The sequence below is a fragment of the Littorina saxatilis genome, linkage group LG3 (assembly GCF_037325665.1).
Source record: "Littorina saxatilis isolate snail1 linkage group LG3, US_GU_Lsax_2.0, whole genome shotgun sequence".
NCBI classification, from domain to species: domain Eukaryota; kingdom Metazoa; phylum Mollusca; class Gastropoda; order Littorinimorpha; family Littorinidae; genus Littorina; species Littorina saxatilis.
In genome coordinates, this window is record NC_090247.1 from 10,088,868 (window position 1) to 10,105,719 (window position 16,852).

Consider the following 16,852-nt stretch of genomic DNA (forward strand, 5'->3'; position numbering starts at 1 on the left):
CGTTATCGAGAGGTGGTCGCCAAGGCAGTTTCAACTTTTCCTTGAAAGGGCTTGTGGTGGACAGAGAGCAAACCTCGTTTCGGGTTTACGAGCCTCTTCATGATCCGGCACTTAAAACGAAACAAGGCTTACTTCCCGTTGTCAGAAAGCCGACTTAAAAAAAACAAGTCGCGTAAGGCGAAATTACTATATTTAGTCAAGTCTGGGGACGCACTACATATCCGTTATCATGCGTACCGTCGCTGCTGTTTTCAGGAAATGTTCTGGCAGACCTGAACCGATGCAAGTGTACGGAGTTGATCTACCCGACATGATAATAGCGTTTTTGTGAGGTGCTTCGAGAGCTTTCAAAAGCCGTTAGCATTGCATTAAATGAGCAATAGTTTTATTTCGCTAAGTTTTAGATAGATGGCTGTCAAATAACCCTCACAAACTCACACATACCACCACCATTCACATTCTAGCGCAAACACACACACACACACACACACACACACACACACACACACACACACACACACACAAACAAACACACACACACACATACACACTCACACATATGCACACACACACACACACACACACACACACACACACACACACACACGAACAAATACACACCGAGAGAAACGGTTCAGAATAGTTTACTTATCAATGCTTTTTCAATTTACACTTAGCTGTAAGAACCTACGGATATTTGAACGCTCCGTGATGAGTAAACGGGTTTGTTTTTCCTTTTCTCGTAAAAGTGTTGTTTTGTTTTATTTCCTCTTCTTAACCGCGGGACGTCGACAATCTCCAAGCATATCCCCGATTAGTTGTGTCGTCTCATTTCAAAAGTTATTTTCACTGGGCTATTTCGGGAGACATTTCTATTCATATGCAAATAGTTCCACCCCAATCCCTGTTCTAACAACAACAAAACCCATTAATCTCAATCGAGAAACATTCTTTCTCACTCGCATCCCCCACTCCATCATTGGATTGTCCCTTAAGTTCTCCACAAGTACACACAGTGTGGATGGTATCCTCCATGTTTCCCTGGGCAGCGCAGACATCCAGCGGTCAATAGTTTACTCCGCGACACACCTGGACATGAGTTGCAGTTCACTGACCTTGACTGGGGCTTTCTTCAGGTCACCACACGCCTTGTACACCTGCAAGAAGCGACAGATCGTAGTGTCTTTAATCCTTTTCACCAACGCCACAGGTTTATAATCTTTTCACTCACTCCACACAAGTCTATAATCTTTTCACTCACGTCACACGTATGTAACCCGTTCACTCACGTCACGAGTCTGTTACCCTTTCACTCACGTCACAAATCTATGACCAATGTCCTCACGTCACAAGTTTTTAATCCTTTCACTCACGCTACAAGTCTATAACCCGTTTACTGACGTATTAAGTCTAGAACCCATTCAATCACGGTACAAGTCTACAACACCTTCACTCACGTCACAAGTCTAGAACCCTTTCACTCACGTCACAAGTCCATAACCCTTTCACTCACGTCACAAGTCTATAACCCTTTCACTCACGTCGCAAGTCCATAACCCTTTCACACACGTCACAAGTCTAGAACCCTTTCACTCACGTCACAAGTCTAGAACCCTTTTACTCACGTCACAAGTCCATAACCCTTTCATTCACGTCACACGTCTATAACCGTTTCACTCACGCCACAAGTCTATAATCTTTTCACTCACGTCACAAGTCTATAACCCTTTCACTCACGCCACAAGTCTATAATCTTTTCATTCACGTCACAAGTCTATAATCTTTTCACTCACGCCACACAAGTCTATAATCTTTTCACTCACGTCACAAGTATGTAACCCGTTCACTCACGTCACGAGTCTTTTACCCTTTCACTCACGTCACAAGTCTATGACCAATGTACTCACGTCACAAATTTTTAATCCTTTCACTCCCGCCACAAGTCTACAACACCTTCAATAACGTCACAAGTCTATAACCCTTTCACTCACGCCACAAGTCTATAACCCTTTCACTCACGTCACAAGTCCATAACCCTTTCACACACGTCACAAGTCTATAACCCTTTCACTCACGTCACAGGTCCATAACCCTGTCAATCACGTCACAAGTTTATAACCCTTTCACCCACGTCACAAGTCCACAACCCTTTCACTCACGTCACAAGTCCATATACCCTTTCACACACGTCACACGTCTATAACCCTTTCACTCACGTCACACGTCTATAACCCTTTCACCCACGTCACAAGTCCACAACCCTTTCACTCACGTCACAAGTCCATATACCCTTTCACACACGTCACACGTCTATAACCCTTTCACTCACGTCACAAGACTATAACCCGTTCATTCACGTCACACGTCTATAGCCCTTTCACTCACGTCACTAGACTATAACCCTTTCACTCACGTCACAAGACTATAACCCGTTCATTCACGTCACACGTCTAGAGCCCTTTCACTCACGTCACTAGACTATAACCCGTTCATTCACGTCACACGTCTTTAGCCCTTTCACTCACGTAACAAGTCTATAACCCTTTCACCCGTAGGCGAGTCTGAAGTAAGGACACCTGGAAGAGCTACGGACACCAGCACGTGGGCAGTACTGCCCACCTGTTTATTACCTTTTTCAGAATACGACAGTCATTTGATGCCGGTACGTCCTTCTTGCCAGCACATAGCAGACGGACACATGTCACGTAAGCCTGAAAATCAACAACAGTTCGGCGGTTTGACAATGCTAGAAAAAACATACCAAGGCAAGTGCCTGAAATATTCGTTTTCATAAATCTGTTTCGGTAAAATACAAGGACTGAAAATCCACAACAATTCGGGGATGTGACAATGCTAGGACACGTTCTATGTCAGTGTTTGTATTTTATTTTAATTTGAAATATTGAGTTGAAGAGTTGGATTGTAAGTATGTTTTTCTGTGTTTTAAATACTCGAAATGAATCCATCAAGAATTTTCTCTCTCTCTCTCTCTCTCTCTCTCTCTCTCTCTCTCTCTCTCTCTCTCTCTCTCTCTCTCTCTCTCTCTCTCTCTCTCTTTCTCTCTTTTCAGCTTTGCTCTCACCTATATATTCCCCTTTACTGTCAACAACTGAGGGGAAAATGTGAAGGTCAGAACAACAAACGACGGGTGGGTTGGTAGGCTTAATTACAAACACAAAACGGTTTTCCTTTTTATATTTAGTCAAGTTTTGATTGTCTTTCTGGGAGAGACGAGGAAAACTAAGAGAGGTTGAAAGTCGCTTGTTCATTGCAATGCTTGTTATGCTCCCAAGCGCCAGGAGATTGGTACCGGCACGGTTGGCCTAGTGGTAAGGCGTCCGCCCCGTGATCGGGAGGTCGTGGGTTCGAACCCCGGCCGGGTCATACCTAAGACTTTAAAATTGGCAATCTATTGGCTGCTCCGCCTGGCGTCTGGCATTATGGGGTTAGTGCTAGGACTGGTTGGTCCGGTGTCAGAATAATGTGACTGGGTGAGACATGAAGCCTGTGCTGCGACTTCTGTCTTGTATGTGGCGCACGTTATATGTCAAAGCAGCACCGCCCTGATATGGCCCTTCGTGGTCGGCTGGGCGTTAAGCAAACAACAAAAAAACAAAAAAAAAGGAGATTGGTTCCGCATACTCTCACTTACTCTCTTGCACATGGCGTATACATTAAGAGCGCTTGCGTCCCTTTGTTTTTCAGATCTTACCCGGAAAGCGTCAATGCCAGCGGCCCTCATGCACTTTCCGTACATGGCGACCTGGTAGGGCGAGTAGAACATGTTGCACGTGTACAGGACGTCCCCTCTGTCCGCACAGCGCCCTGACACCGCGTCGGATGCCTCCTGGCACACCGCCCGTCTGCACAGGCAAGTTAAGCATGTCTGCTCAAGCTGTTCGTTGGCAGTTAATGTTTGTATTTACCTGAATGGACACCTAACAGTGTGCCCTTGGTGTTGAAATGAATGCACTTCACACGCACACCTTGTTTCTTGGTTGTTGTTGTTGTTGTTGTTGTTGTTGTTGTTGTTGTTGTTGTTGTTGTTACTTCTTCTTCTTCTTCTTTGTTGTTGTTTATTGAACGGTTCGCTGCCCGTTAAAGCAAGTTACCCAGAACGACAGTTGACGTGCTACAGGCAGCTAATGGGTTAAAGACAAACAACACCGATTGAACAAACTAAAACGTCACTTCCTGTCCCGCTGACGTCAAAAGCGAATCTAAGTTCGGAATGACGTCATAAAGTGTATAATGTGAATAGTGACGTCACGCAAACATTCTGTCGCTTTTCCTGCATGTCTCCCAGAAACTACCAAAGGAATAAGAGAGCGGCGAAGTTTGTCAAGGTGATCTGCTTATTGGCAGAGGAAAAGTACTGGTCACAGCTATAGTCATGCATCGGTATTGAATATAAATAATGGCACATAGTACTGTAAACGATTTGACTCACTACCTCAGATCTGGTCAGGCTGTTAGGGGAAGGGCTCCTAATATGGACCGCTTTTTGTTTCATGCTGATAACTAGCTTGTTTTCTTGCGAAGAAGTTTCATTTTGTGTTTGATAATCCTTCTCTCTTAGGTTAACCGTTATGCTTAATTAGAGTAAAATAGCTTTGATAGACATTCAGCAAAAATTAAATACAGAAAAAAATCACAAATGGTCCATATTAGGAGCCTGGGCGCCTAATATGGACCAGTGGAGAGGCCTTCACGAATCACTGTAAAAAGCCCCCTATACTTCAAAATAACATTATACAACTTAGTGTGCAAGTCAGACAAATTAAAATATGCTTTAGATTTATTTGTTTTGGGTTGATGAGAGCATTATTTGAAGCACACCAGGAAACTAAAGAAGCTTATCAAAAACAGAGCGAAAATAAGTGAAATTATCAACTTCCACAAAAAGAAGACTATTTGTTATATATTTTTGATATCTCGAGGGCTGGTTATAGGTTATTTCAGCAAGCTTCTTAATGAATTAATGAAAATAGCCTTTAGCTTTTATTTTCTTCGATTTGTTGAAGGTGGTCCATATTAGGGGACTCACACATACTTTGAGATTTTGCTATTATTTTTTGTGTGCAGTAGAAACTCGGGGTCAACACTGCTAAAATGTAACAAAAACAGTCGTAGCTGTCATATATAGCACGTTTTGTGTGATAAAAGCTTTGGCTGTGGACAGAAACGAGTTCGTTTTAGGCGGCAAATTTAGAGTGAACGCTGCCAAAAGTGAAACAAGTCGCGTAAGGCGAAATTACAACATTTAGTCAAGCTGTCGAACTAACAGAATGAAACTGAACTCACTGCATTTTTACAGCAAGAGCGTATACTCGTAGCATCGTCAGTCCACCGCTCGATGCAATGGCAGTGAAATTGACAAGAAGAGCGGGGTAGTAGTTGCGCTGAGAAGGATAGCACGCTTTTCTTTATCTCTATTCTTTTTAACTTTCTGAGCGTGTTTTTAATCCAAACATATCACATCTATATGTTTTTGGAATCAGGAACCGACAAGGAATAAGATGAAATTGTTTTTAAATCGATTTCGGAAATTTTATTTTAATACTAATTTTTGTATTTTTAATTTTCAGAGCTTGTTTTTAATCCAAATATAACATATTTATATGTTTTTGGAATCAGAAAATGATGAAGAATAAGATAAACGTAAATTTGGATCGTTTTAAAAACAATTTTTTTTTTACAATTTTCAGATTTTTAATGACCAAAGTCATTAATTAATTTTTAAGCCACCAAGCTGAAATGCAATACCGAAGTCCGGCCTTTGTCGAAGATTGCTGGGCCAAAATTTCAATCAATTTGATTGAAAAATGAGGGCGTGACAGAGCCTCCTCAACTTGTACTAAAGCCGGATATGACGTCATCAAATATATTTATCGGAAAAAGGAAAAACTTGTCCGGGGATATCATTCCCAGGAATTCTCACGTCAAATTTCATAAAGATCGGTCCAGTAGTTTGGTCTGAATCGCTCTACACACACACACACACACACACACACAGACAGACAGACACACATACACACACACACACACACACATACACCACGACCCTCGTTTCGATTCCCCCCTCTACGTTAAAACATTTAGTCAAAACTTGACTAAATGTAAAAAAGAGAAAAAGCCTAACGGCTTTGAGGTTTGTGTTTCTGCAACTGTTTTGACATGTGCAAGTTATCCAGAGAGGGTGAATACAGCGAATGAAATTGTTTTGAACGCTCTAGCGCCGCTAGTTTGTCAGAACTGGAGGTGGTCCATATTAGGAGCCGGTCCATATTAGGAGCCCTTCCCCTACATGGGGTAAGACGTACTAACCGTTTCTTTTTGTGGATACTAACCCCAAATCATCAGCCTTGGTGCTTTCTGTGTTGTTTGGGAATTTGTGTGATATGATTTGTTTTAACTGACACTAGTGGCAACCTGTGAAATCAGAACATCAATAAATCCTCATTCTGCTCAGGAAGCAGTCAGGATGTTGATTGTGTTGGTAGTGTCAAATGAAAAGTTGTTGTTATCCGAGGAAAAGGCCTGTCTGATATGATATGTTAACGTTTTCACGAGCAGGACTGTGCCTTTAAATTCCGAAAGAAAAAGAAGCTGTCAAGAATGAATATAGATCCTGTTGTCACACAGCTCTCAGGCCGTGTCGGCCCCCGTTGCTTTACAGACTGGGCGTCTGCACAATCATGTATGGAGAAAGCTTAAGGATCTGACAATTTCATGTTCATTGTCCTTCCTTCATAGTCCCATCGCTTGAAAACTCGGGTCGCTTGCCAGGTGTGTGCATGATGGGTGTAATCAGTCTCCTGTACTTCTGGCAGAGTGACCCAAGTTTGTGTACGTGCTACAGTGATGATACGGGTGTGGGACATGGATATCGTCTTTGAGTCAACACATAAACCCGGTCCGGATTCGAACCCGTTACCCGAGTCCAGTCTTCTACCAACTGAGCCACCGGGACCACGGGAGACAATTCAACAGAATTTGTATTCACACAGACTTTACCCTTGGAGCACCGCAAAAGAATGAAATGTATAGTTTCATAATGCAGAAATCAAATAATTATCATGTAAGTATCATATAATTATCATAACTATCATATAACTATAGTCATAATTATCATATACTCGTCATAATTATCATATAATTATCATATAATTATCACTCACGCCTGCTCCACGTCCTGTCTGGCGAGCTGGGCGAAGTCCAGCCGGGTCAAGGTCATGTTTAGAGTCTCGTTGTGAGGCAGGAAGCTGTCGAGGGCTGTGACGTCAGACATCGTGTTGGATGGGCTGCCTGCAATAAGGAAACAATCATGGTCTGACGTCTTTTTTCTTTCGTCATTCCGTGCGACTCTCACCAACTTGATGGAGCGAAGCCAACGCCTACTCAGCTTAGTTTCTATTATTGTCTCGTTATAATATGTGTATACCGCTGCCCGCATCAAAAATACACAACAACAATCATGTCTAATCTAATCATACTGACGTCATTTTCCTTTCGACTCCCGCAATCTTTATGGAGAGAAGTCAACGGGTTGGCATACGAGATCCTTACTGTTTTATGTACATGACGTTATACCGTTTCATTTCGTGTCCATAATTATTTAGGTGGCAAATGGGAAAATCCAGAAAAAACGCTTTGACTGACTGGGCGAGGTTATTTATAGACATTCCGACCGAAGTCAACGTCTACTCAGCTTAGTCAGATAGTTCCTTTTATCGTCTCACTGTTATTTGTATGTCCGCTTCTAAGAAGACCATTAGGTCGACGTTCTTGATTGTTCCGTTTCGTCGGTTAATATTCATTCTATAAACTAACTTTTCTTGTTTTGTGATTCATGTCTGATTTGTTTCGTTTAGAACAAACTACATCCTGATGCTGAACATTTTGGTATGCTTGTTTGTTGGTTGTTGTTTGTTGGTTGTTGTTTGTTGTTTGTTGTTGGTTGGTTGTTATTGGTTGTTTGTTGTTGGTTGTTTGTTGTTGGTTGGTTGTTATTGGTTGTTTGTTGTTGGTTGTTTGTTGTTGGTTGGTTGTTGGTTGTTGGTTGTTGTTGGTTGCTTGTTTGTTGTTTGTTGGTTGTTGTTGGTTGGTTGTTGTTGGTTGTTGTTGGTTGCTTGTTTGTTGTTTGTTGTTTGTTTGTTGGTTGTTGTTTGTTGGTTGTTGGTTGTTGTTGGTTGCTTGTTTGTTGGTTGTTGTTTGTTGTTTGTTGGTTGTTGGTTGTTGTTGGTTGCTTGTTTGTTGTTTGTTGGTTGTTGGTTGGTTGTTGTTGGTTGCTTGTTTGTTGGTTTTTGTTTGTTGGTTGTTGTTTGTTGGTTGTTGTTTGTTGGTTGTTGTTTGTTGGTTGTTGTTGTTGGTTGTTGTTTGTTGTTGTTGGTTGTTGGTTGGTTGTTGTTGGTTGGTTGTTGTTGGTTGCTTGTTTGTTGGTTTTTGTTTGTTGGTTGTTGTTTGTTGGTTGTTGTTTGTTGTTGTTGGTTGTTTGTTGGTTGTTGTTTGTTGGTTGTTGTTGTTGGTTGTTTGTTGGTTGTTGTTGGTTGGTTGTTATTGGTTGTTTGTTATTGGTTGTTTGTTGTTGGTTGTTGTTTGTTGGTTGTTGTTGTTGGTTGTTGTTTGTTGGTTGTTGTTGTTGGTTGTTGTTTGTTGGTTGTTGTTGTTGGTTGTTGTTGGTTGTTGTTGTTGGTTGTTGTTGTTTGTTGTTGTTGGTTGTTGTTGGTGGTTGTTGTTGGTTGTTGTTGTTGGTTGTTGTTGGTTGTTGTTGTTGTTTGTCTGTGTGTTTTTCTATCTGTGGCTGTTTTTACGTTCCGCACAGCCTCGGATTTAGGCGACAGAAGGCTGACAAATTGACTCCAAAAATATGTGGGTGACAGCTGGGAGGTTGGCTGGTTGGTATGTTCATGGTTGATAGCAAGCTTGACCTACTAATACGTATGTACACTAACAGCGAGACTGTGGTTTGACAATTTTTTTGGGGGATTACTTAGTTCTTAAAACGCTGACATTTAACACGCACTAAAAGACTCAGACAAGCGTGAACATTCAGAAAAAAGGGACATCCGGATAAAGTGACAGACACAAAGACATATCGCAGCACACCAGTTACATCACACACCACCACAGACGGGCGCAGTTGCTTGGTGGTAAGGCGTCGGCCTCCTAATCAGGAGGTCGTGAGTTCGTATCCCGGTCGCTGCCGCCTGGTGGGTTAAGAGTGGAGATTTTTCCGATCTCCCAGGTCAACTAATGTGCAGACCTGCTAGTGACTTAACCCCCTTCGTGTGTACACGCAAGCACAAGACCAAGTACGCACGTAAAAGATCCTGTAATCCATGTCAGAGTTCGGTGGGTTATAAAAACACGAAAATACCCAGCATGCCTCCAATGAAATCGGCGTATGCTGCCAGAATGGCGGGGTAAAAACGGTCATACACGTAAACATCCACTCGTGCTAAAAACATGAGTGAACGTGGGAGTCTAAGCCCATGAGCGAAGAAAAAAGAAAAAGAAGAGGAAGAAGAAGACACACACCCAAATCCCCCACGAACACAAAACCGCCCTTGACAATCCCATCCAACCCCGCTCACCACACAGGGTGTAGGGGAATTTCTTGGCCCCACCAATGGCCGACTCCTCACAGGCAATGGTCACTTTGTCCTTGGACGGCTCGAAGTCCACTCTCAGGTCACCGTTGACCAGGTAAGCCGTCCTCAGCTTGCGGTCCCAGTAACCATAGATACGCTCGGCCTCTGTGGGGGTCTGACCAGTGGATGACCACGTCCACAGCGGTTTGTCCATGTTGCCTTTGGCCACGAACTGGAATTGACCCATACAACCAATCTGAGACTTTCGTATAGGTTTGTCATTCTATAGACTTGCCCACTCTGTGCTTGATATGCAAAAACCCGTGGTAAAAAATGTAAAAAAATGAAATAATAAAAAAACGTAATTTTTTGTTTTGTCATAAATTAAACGTTCCAATAACCTATAAATTTGATAATTTTTTTTTATTGTTTAGTAAAAACAAAAACAATCAAAAAATGATTTGCCCAATACAACCAAGCTTTCGACTGTGTAGTATTTGCCTTTTCCAATCTGTGCTGTATCTTAGTTTAATGATATACAATACGAATACATGCACAACCTTGCGGTGACCCCACAATTAATTCACCTTGCTCATACGAGACACACATCGTTCTCAAAACTCTGGATTGTTTACTGGGATGCGGACTAATTGTATTCGCATTGTAACATATCCCCAAGTTTGCTTTCCCTTTTGACTTCAGACTTTTCCTTTCGGAAGAATGGGCAACAAAGAAAGGTCTCAGAACTTTACTTCAGTTCCTGTCGTACGTCGCTCAACTAAAAAACGAACATAAACAGCGATTTCGGAGCTTAGAAAAACTGTTACCGTTTTAATGCCGGGTTTGGAGACGTGGTTGGTTTGTGTGACACGGATGCCGAAGGAGTTGATATAGGTGAGCACCACGCTGACCTCTCTGACGTAGAGCTTGCCCTTGTTTTGCCCGTTGACCGCAGTGACCACTGCCTGGGTCTTGCCGCACTTCAAGTCCACCAGCTTGTACCTGTCACGTCATTCCAATACAGTGGCACACCTTTTTTTAGACCTTCCCAAATCTGAGAACATCAGGGTTGAAAAGGGAGAGTCTTCACTTTGGTGTAATATCACAGAGTTTAGGACTTGAGAATTTGAGAAAACAGGCTCTTAAAAGGGAGTAAGTATTAAATCAGGAGGTCATTCTTTTTTTCTAAATCATCTAAAGTTGGAGTAACACCCGGCAACATGCCCCTAATGGTTTGACCGTGAAGGCGTTAAATTACACTTATCATCAATCGGGGGGTCTTAAAAATGGGTTCCACTGTACACGGGAACTACTCTGTCGGTGTTTATGGGTTTTGTTTTAATTAATGCGCGCATTAAAGACACATTCCTTGCCATTAAAACAGTTTTGCTCATTAGACGTTGAATTCAACCCCTAAACACCAAACAACTATTGACCATGATGTGTGTGTGTGTGTGTGTGTGTGTGTGTGTGTGTGTGTGTGTGTGTGTGTTTGTGTGTTTGTGTGTGTGTGTGTGCGTGTGTGTGTGTGTGTGTGTGTGTGTGTGTGTGTGTGATACGTGTATCATGCATTTTGTACCCGCAAGGAAAAGTGTTGACTTTTTGTATCGTGCTGAAGAAGGTCTGCACCATGCCTTGCGTGTTGCTCATTTTACACACCTTGGGTGCCGCTGAAACACACACACACACACACCACACACACACACATATTTAAATGTCAAAGGAAGCCGAGAGAGAAGCACTCCCTTCATGGGCAAAAGAAACCAAAAGCCCTAATAATAGTGTATAAGGTCATAAGTTAATAAGTCACTTTGTTCAAAGTTTGGTTTTAATCTTGAGAACAGTAAAAGTAAATACAATTTTAATCCATAATTTTCAAAGAGAGGTAAAGAAACACACACAATTGGAACTTCAAATAGGTTCAGGCTGAAACAATGACAGTTTAGAGTTTCGTCTCATGCACAACAAGCAAAGGAACATTATCGATGTTCTGATGTCTTTCAATTTATTTCACTTGTTGACATTTTTTTTTTACACCACTGCATATGTTATTTGAAAGGTTAAAACGTATACCTCTTCAATCATCTATTTTGATGCACTCTTCCTTCAACGCTTGTAACGTTGTTGCATGGCATGCAATCGAAAATCACAAATGTGTACATATATTTCGATTGCTTACAAAGAAGCAAGCGCTTCATTTTATTTGTATAAAATATTATGAAATATTTTGAAAGAAAAGGCTTGAAGTTATCCCTTGTTCGCCATATCTTGTTATCAGAATATGTATTGATTATCAGTTTTAGAACGTGTCCATAAGCAGTCTGCTTGTTAACGTTCTTAATATTGTTACTGTTTAAAATGTGTATATACAAGAAAATTAATAAAAACACGCTTACACCTAGCAAGCGCTTCGAGCTCAACATCAAGGCGCAGTTAGGTTTATGAGGTGTGGGAATTACGGTACTTACCCAGGGTGCCATGGTAGCAAGCACACAGGAGGACAGGAAGCCAACGTGTCAATATCGTCTTCATGGTGCCTTTACATGGAACGGGTGATATCAGATTGTATTACCATGTCAATGCACCATATGGCTATTTGAACAATCAAGACTCATTCTGCATATAATAGGTGTCCCGCGAAATGTCACGCACAAGATAACAACAAACTAACATTTTAAATTCAAATATCAGGTTGACTTATTCTAACAATTGACACTTTATTTTTAACAATAAAAACGTAACCATGATAACATATTGAAAAGCCAATTGTGTGGGTTGGGGTTTGTGAACAGAATGGCAAGGTACCACCGATCTTCTCAGAATGACATGCTGCGCTCAGCTTGCTGTAGCACAGCAATCATCCATAAAATGACAATCGTGTTTACAGGACAAGAACATTAGAATGGCTTTCATGGCATTAAAAGTTTTAATGAAATGACACGGGAATGAATGTAGTTTGTTTGCACAGAAAACCGAGAGCGCGCATCAACCGGTTTACCAAACACTGGAAGCTGAAGTATTCCTTTTTATATTTAGTCAAGTTTTGACTAAATATTTTAACATCGAGGGGGAATCGAAACGAGGGTCGTGGTGTATGTGTGTGTGTATGTGTGTGTGTATGTGTGTGTGTGTGTGTGTGCGTGTAGAGCAATTCAGACCAAACTACTGGACCGATCTTTATGAAATTTGACATGAGAGTTCCTGGGATTGATATCCCCATATGTTTTTTTCATTTTTTTGATAAATGTCTTTGATGACGTCATATCCGGCTTTTCGTGAAAGTTGAGGCGGCACTGTCACGCCCTCATTTTTCAACCAAATTGGTTGAAATTTTGGTCAAGTAATCTTCGACGAAGCCCGGGGTTCGGTATTGCATTTCAGCTTGGTGGCTTAAAAATTAATTAATGACTTTGGTCATTAAAAATCTGAAAATTGTAAAAAAAAATAAAAATTTATAAAACGATCCAAATTTACGTTTATCTTATTCTCCATCATTTGCTGATTCCAAAAACATATAAATATGTTATATTCGGATTAAAAACAAGCTCTGAAAATTAAATATATAAAAATTATTATCAAAATTAAATTGTCCAAATCAATTTAAAAACACTTTCATCTTATTCCTTGTCGGTTCCTGATTCCAAAAACATATAGATATGATATGTTTGGATTAAAAACACGCTCAGAAAGTTAAAACAAAGAGAGGTACAGAAAAGCGTGCTATCCTTCTTAGCGCAACTACTACCCCGCTCTTCTTGTCAATTTCACTGCCTTTGCCGTGAGCGGTGGACTGACGATGCTACGAGTTTTCGGTCTTGCTGAAAAATGGCAGCTACTTGACTAAATATTGTATTTTCGCCTTACGCGACTTGTTTGTCTTTTTATCAACTCACATCTCCGATGCCACAAAAAAGTTTCTCCTTCTTTCAATTGTGTGCAAGAACTTACATAATGAGGTGTGTGTGTATGTGTGTGTGTGTGTGTGTGTGTGTGTGTGTGTGTGTGTGTGTGTGGTGTGTGTGGTGTGTGTGTGTGGTGTGTGTGTGTGTGTGTGTGTGGTGTGTGTGGTGTGTGTGTGTGTGTGTGTGTGTGTGTGTGTGTGTCTGCGGGCGCACGAGCAGATTAGAAAGCTACACATTTGTGTAATGATTCTGCACTACACACAGTTTTTCTCTTGCGCGTAAGCTCACTTTTAGTGTTCAGCAATAGTTGTTCAATCTTCATCATAAAGATATACATTGTGCATACTCACGCGGGGTTTGTCAGTGGTTAACGCACGACTTACACACTGGATCTTTCAGTTTTCGGGCTGTTATTGAAGTTCATCCTGTGAGTCATCATCTTATAACCCTCCAGAAATATATGAAAAACCTCATTAAATAGGAATTAGGACGAAACAGGTTATTAGCGATTATTTGCATTGTGGATACAGCCGCGGAGGGATTCTTGACGTCTCAAAGCTTTTGTAGAACTTTTTCTTAATGGTAATAACTGCATGTTCTTTCAAGATTATCTTGGTGTTCTCATGGAGCCGAGTGTATGAATAGAAAAATCAGCCAGAAATTCATTTTAAGCGCTTGTATGCTTAAAATGTAACTCTGAGCCAAAACGGCTCTAGAAGTTCACGTTAAAGGGCACAGTAAGCCTCCCGTAAACCATCACAAATACTGTCAGGCTTTTACACACAGTACAAACACCCTTTCATTAAAACACTCACCGAACGGGAACATCCTAGGTCCACTACGTAAAGAGCGAGCAATTTTTAAAGAATTAATTTTGCGGATTGTCTCTCAGACAATCGGACCGTGGTGCGTTTGGGCGCTAGACCTAAATAATTCTTTTTTCATCAAGACAAGATCAGTACAATTCGAAGGTTTGAAAGTTTGAAAAAAGAAAATCCCGGAAGCAGGGTCAGGCAATGTCGTGATTCTCGTAGCAGACGACGGTTTATGCCTTTCGCCAGTTCCTCTGAACAGTCAAAATCCATCGCTAGAGTTCTTGTGAACCACAGCCGTTTGTTTCGTGCATAGTCAGAAGTACATAATAACGTGCTATTGCAGATAAGCTCACATCGAGTCGCATTCAAATTACTAACTGACGACTACATTGTGAAAAAGGGAAACTGGATCACACGGGTTCACGATGGCTCAGGGGTAAGATAAACCACGCAAAAATAAATTCTTTGAAAATTGCTCGCTCTTTACGGAGGGCACCTAGGATGTTCTCAAGCGGTGAGTGTTTAAATGAAAGGGTGTTTGTACTGTGTGTAAAAGACTGACAGTATCTGTGATGGTTTACGGGAGGCTGACTGTGCCTTTAAAGCCACAATCATTCTCAGAGCAAGTTTACAAAATGATTCAAACTTTTGTTTTGAATTCTAAACCAATCTTAGAAAAATGTCAGCTTCAGCTTAAAAGTGAAACACGTTTCGTGTTAAGGCAGTCCTTATTTGAGCCCGAAGTCGAAGTCTTTTTACTGAAAATTCAGTACCAAAGCTCCGTTCAGCCAGCTTCGTGAAGCAGACTTCGCGAAGCTGACTTCGCCCAATTAATGTGACGCTTAAAGCGTGCATTGATGAAGAAGTATCGAGGACACAGTTGCAATGTTGGAAATGTATCTGGCTAACAAAAGCCACAAAACGCAGTCAGGCTGTTGACCGTGGGGTGGTCCACGGGGGAGGATTGCATGGACGCATGTTCAATGGCAGATGGATTAGTGACGGTCTCTTTGAGGGTTTTACAGAAAATTACAATCGAACCTGTCCTGACGACCACCTCAGGATACCGAGCATCTGCACATTGCAACAACCTGACAAGATGCCCGTCGAGGGGTTTCTTTTTAATTTAACTTTCCATAGCCATTACCTATCTTACCTTTGGGCGTTGGTTATGGACAGATTCGACTGTGTCTTAAAAACGATAAAATAAAACTCAATATCACCAGAAACGGCTTGAGCCATATAATTATATCGTTATTTCACCATGAAAGTCAAGGATTCTATTGACGTAAATAATACGGGTTCATGCGATGAACAGCCTTTGACTTTCATTGTTGGTTGTATACGAAATATTGCCGAAAGCATCAAAGGAAACAGCTGCATATATATTGCGAAGAAAAATGTTGATGGATGTTGTTATCATGGGTTTTATAAATTTTCTTCTCTTCTTCTTTTATAATTATTAATTAATGACCTATATGTGCTGATGACCAATTTAATTTCCTTTGTTGGATCAATAAAATGTTATGAGTTATGAGTTATGAATAAGCCAAGATTACCTTTCTAGACTTAATATAGAGCACATTACACAATGTACGTGTGTAATTAACATAGGTACGGATCGACATCAGAGTACATAGATGATTTCCCGCACCTTACTCCTGCAGGACGGAATGAGAAGGGAATACCTACATGCCTCCCTACTGTAGGGCGGGGTAATAACACTGACCTATCATCGTTGGCCAAAAAAAAAAAAAGGTCTGTTTACGGTAACCCGACCGACCGACCCTATTTTTTTCGCGCGACCCTAGACTATTTTTTTGGCATTTGGGGAAAAAAAAAAAAAAATCTTTTGGTTTTTTTTGGCAAAATAACGTAAAAATATGGTTTTTTGAAAAAAAAAAAAAAAAAGAAAATCCCGACCTACCGACCCTATTTTTTTGGGCCTATGTTACCGTAAACAGACCTATTTTTTTGTTTGGCCTTATATCCACACGGCAAAGCTGAACCAAGGATATTTTACGATCTAAAAAGCAGAGAGACGTCATCGATATCATGGCACCCGAGAAAATAACACGCAGTGAAATGAACAAGTCACTTTCATCGTCGTTATTTTATTTTGGAATCCGCTTACGGTAGCACAGAACTGAAACTGAAAACATTGGGCTTTCAGTAAGATTCAAATAGGAAAACAAATCTCTCTCTATGTCTGTCTCTGTCTGACTGACTGTCAGTCTATTTGTCTGTCTCTGTCTGTGTCTATTTCTCTCTCTCTTTCTCTTACTCTCAATCCTTCAGCTTCACCATCAAATACAGACTAACAAAAACAGCCAGACACACAATATATCTAACCAGAACATACGTGGCATTTTTTGTTGTGCAATATAACTTTATTTTTATGAAGGATAATGTGTAACTATCGGGAGGATCAACAATACATACGTGGCAAATGTAAATGTTTCAGATCAAGAAGACATGAGGTCACGTCTAATGTGTGTGTGTGTGTGTGTGTGTGTGTGTGTGTGTGTGAGTGTGTGTGTGA

General features: G+C 41.1%; 1 protein-coding gene across 1 annotated transcript; it reads right to left on the minus strand.

The window, feature by feature from the left end:
* Positions 1–628: 628 nt before the first annotated feature.
* Positions 629–13,940, minus strand: LOC138961574 (uncharacterized). Its single transcript, XM_070333235.1, has 9 exons — positions 13,846–13,940; positions 12,062–12,130; positions 11,173–11,263; positions 10,421–10,595; positions 9,597–9,825; positions 7,182–7,308; positions 3,713–3,863; positions 2,631–2,711; positions 629–1,157 (listed from the first exon to the last, which is right to left on the minus strand). Exons 2-9 carry the CDS (start codon positions 12,123–12,125, stop codon positions 1,074–1,076), a joined length of 1,002 nt encoding a protein of 333 aa, XP_070189336.1. The 5' UTR covers positions 12,126–12,130; positions 13,846–13,940; the 3' UTR covers positions 629–1,073.
* Positions 13,941–16,852: the final 2,912 nt, after the last annotated feature.

Excerpts from the sequence above, each read along its gene's own strand:
- LOC138961574 (XM_070333235.1), bottom strand. The coding sequence starts at position 12,125 with ATGAAGACGATATTGACACGTTGGCTTCCTGTCCTCCTGTGTGCTTGC. Across the intron at positions 7,309-9,596 it reads ATTCCCCTACACCCTGTGTG|GCAGCCCATCCAACACGATG; the intron begins GTGAGCGGGGTT and ends TCCTTATTGCAG. Across the intron at positions 3,864-7,181 it reads AGACAGGACGTGGAGCAGGC|ACGGGCGGTGTGCCAGGAGG; the intron begins GTGAGTGATAAT and ends TTGCCTGTGCAG.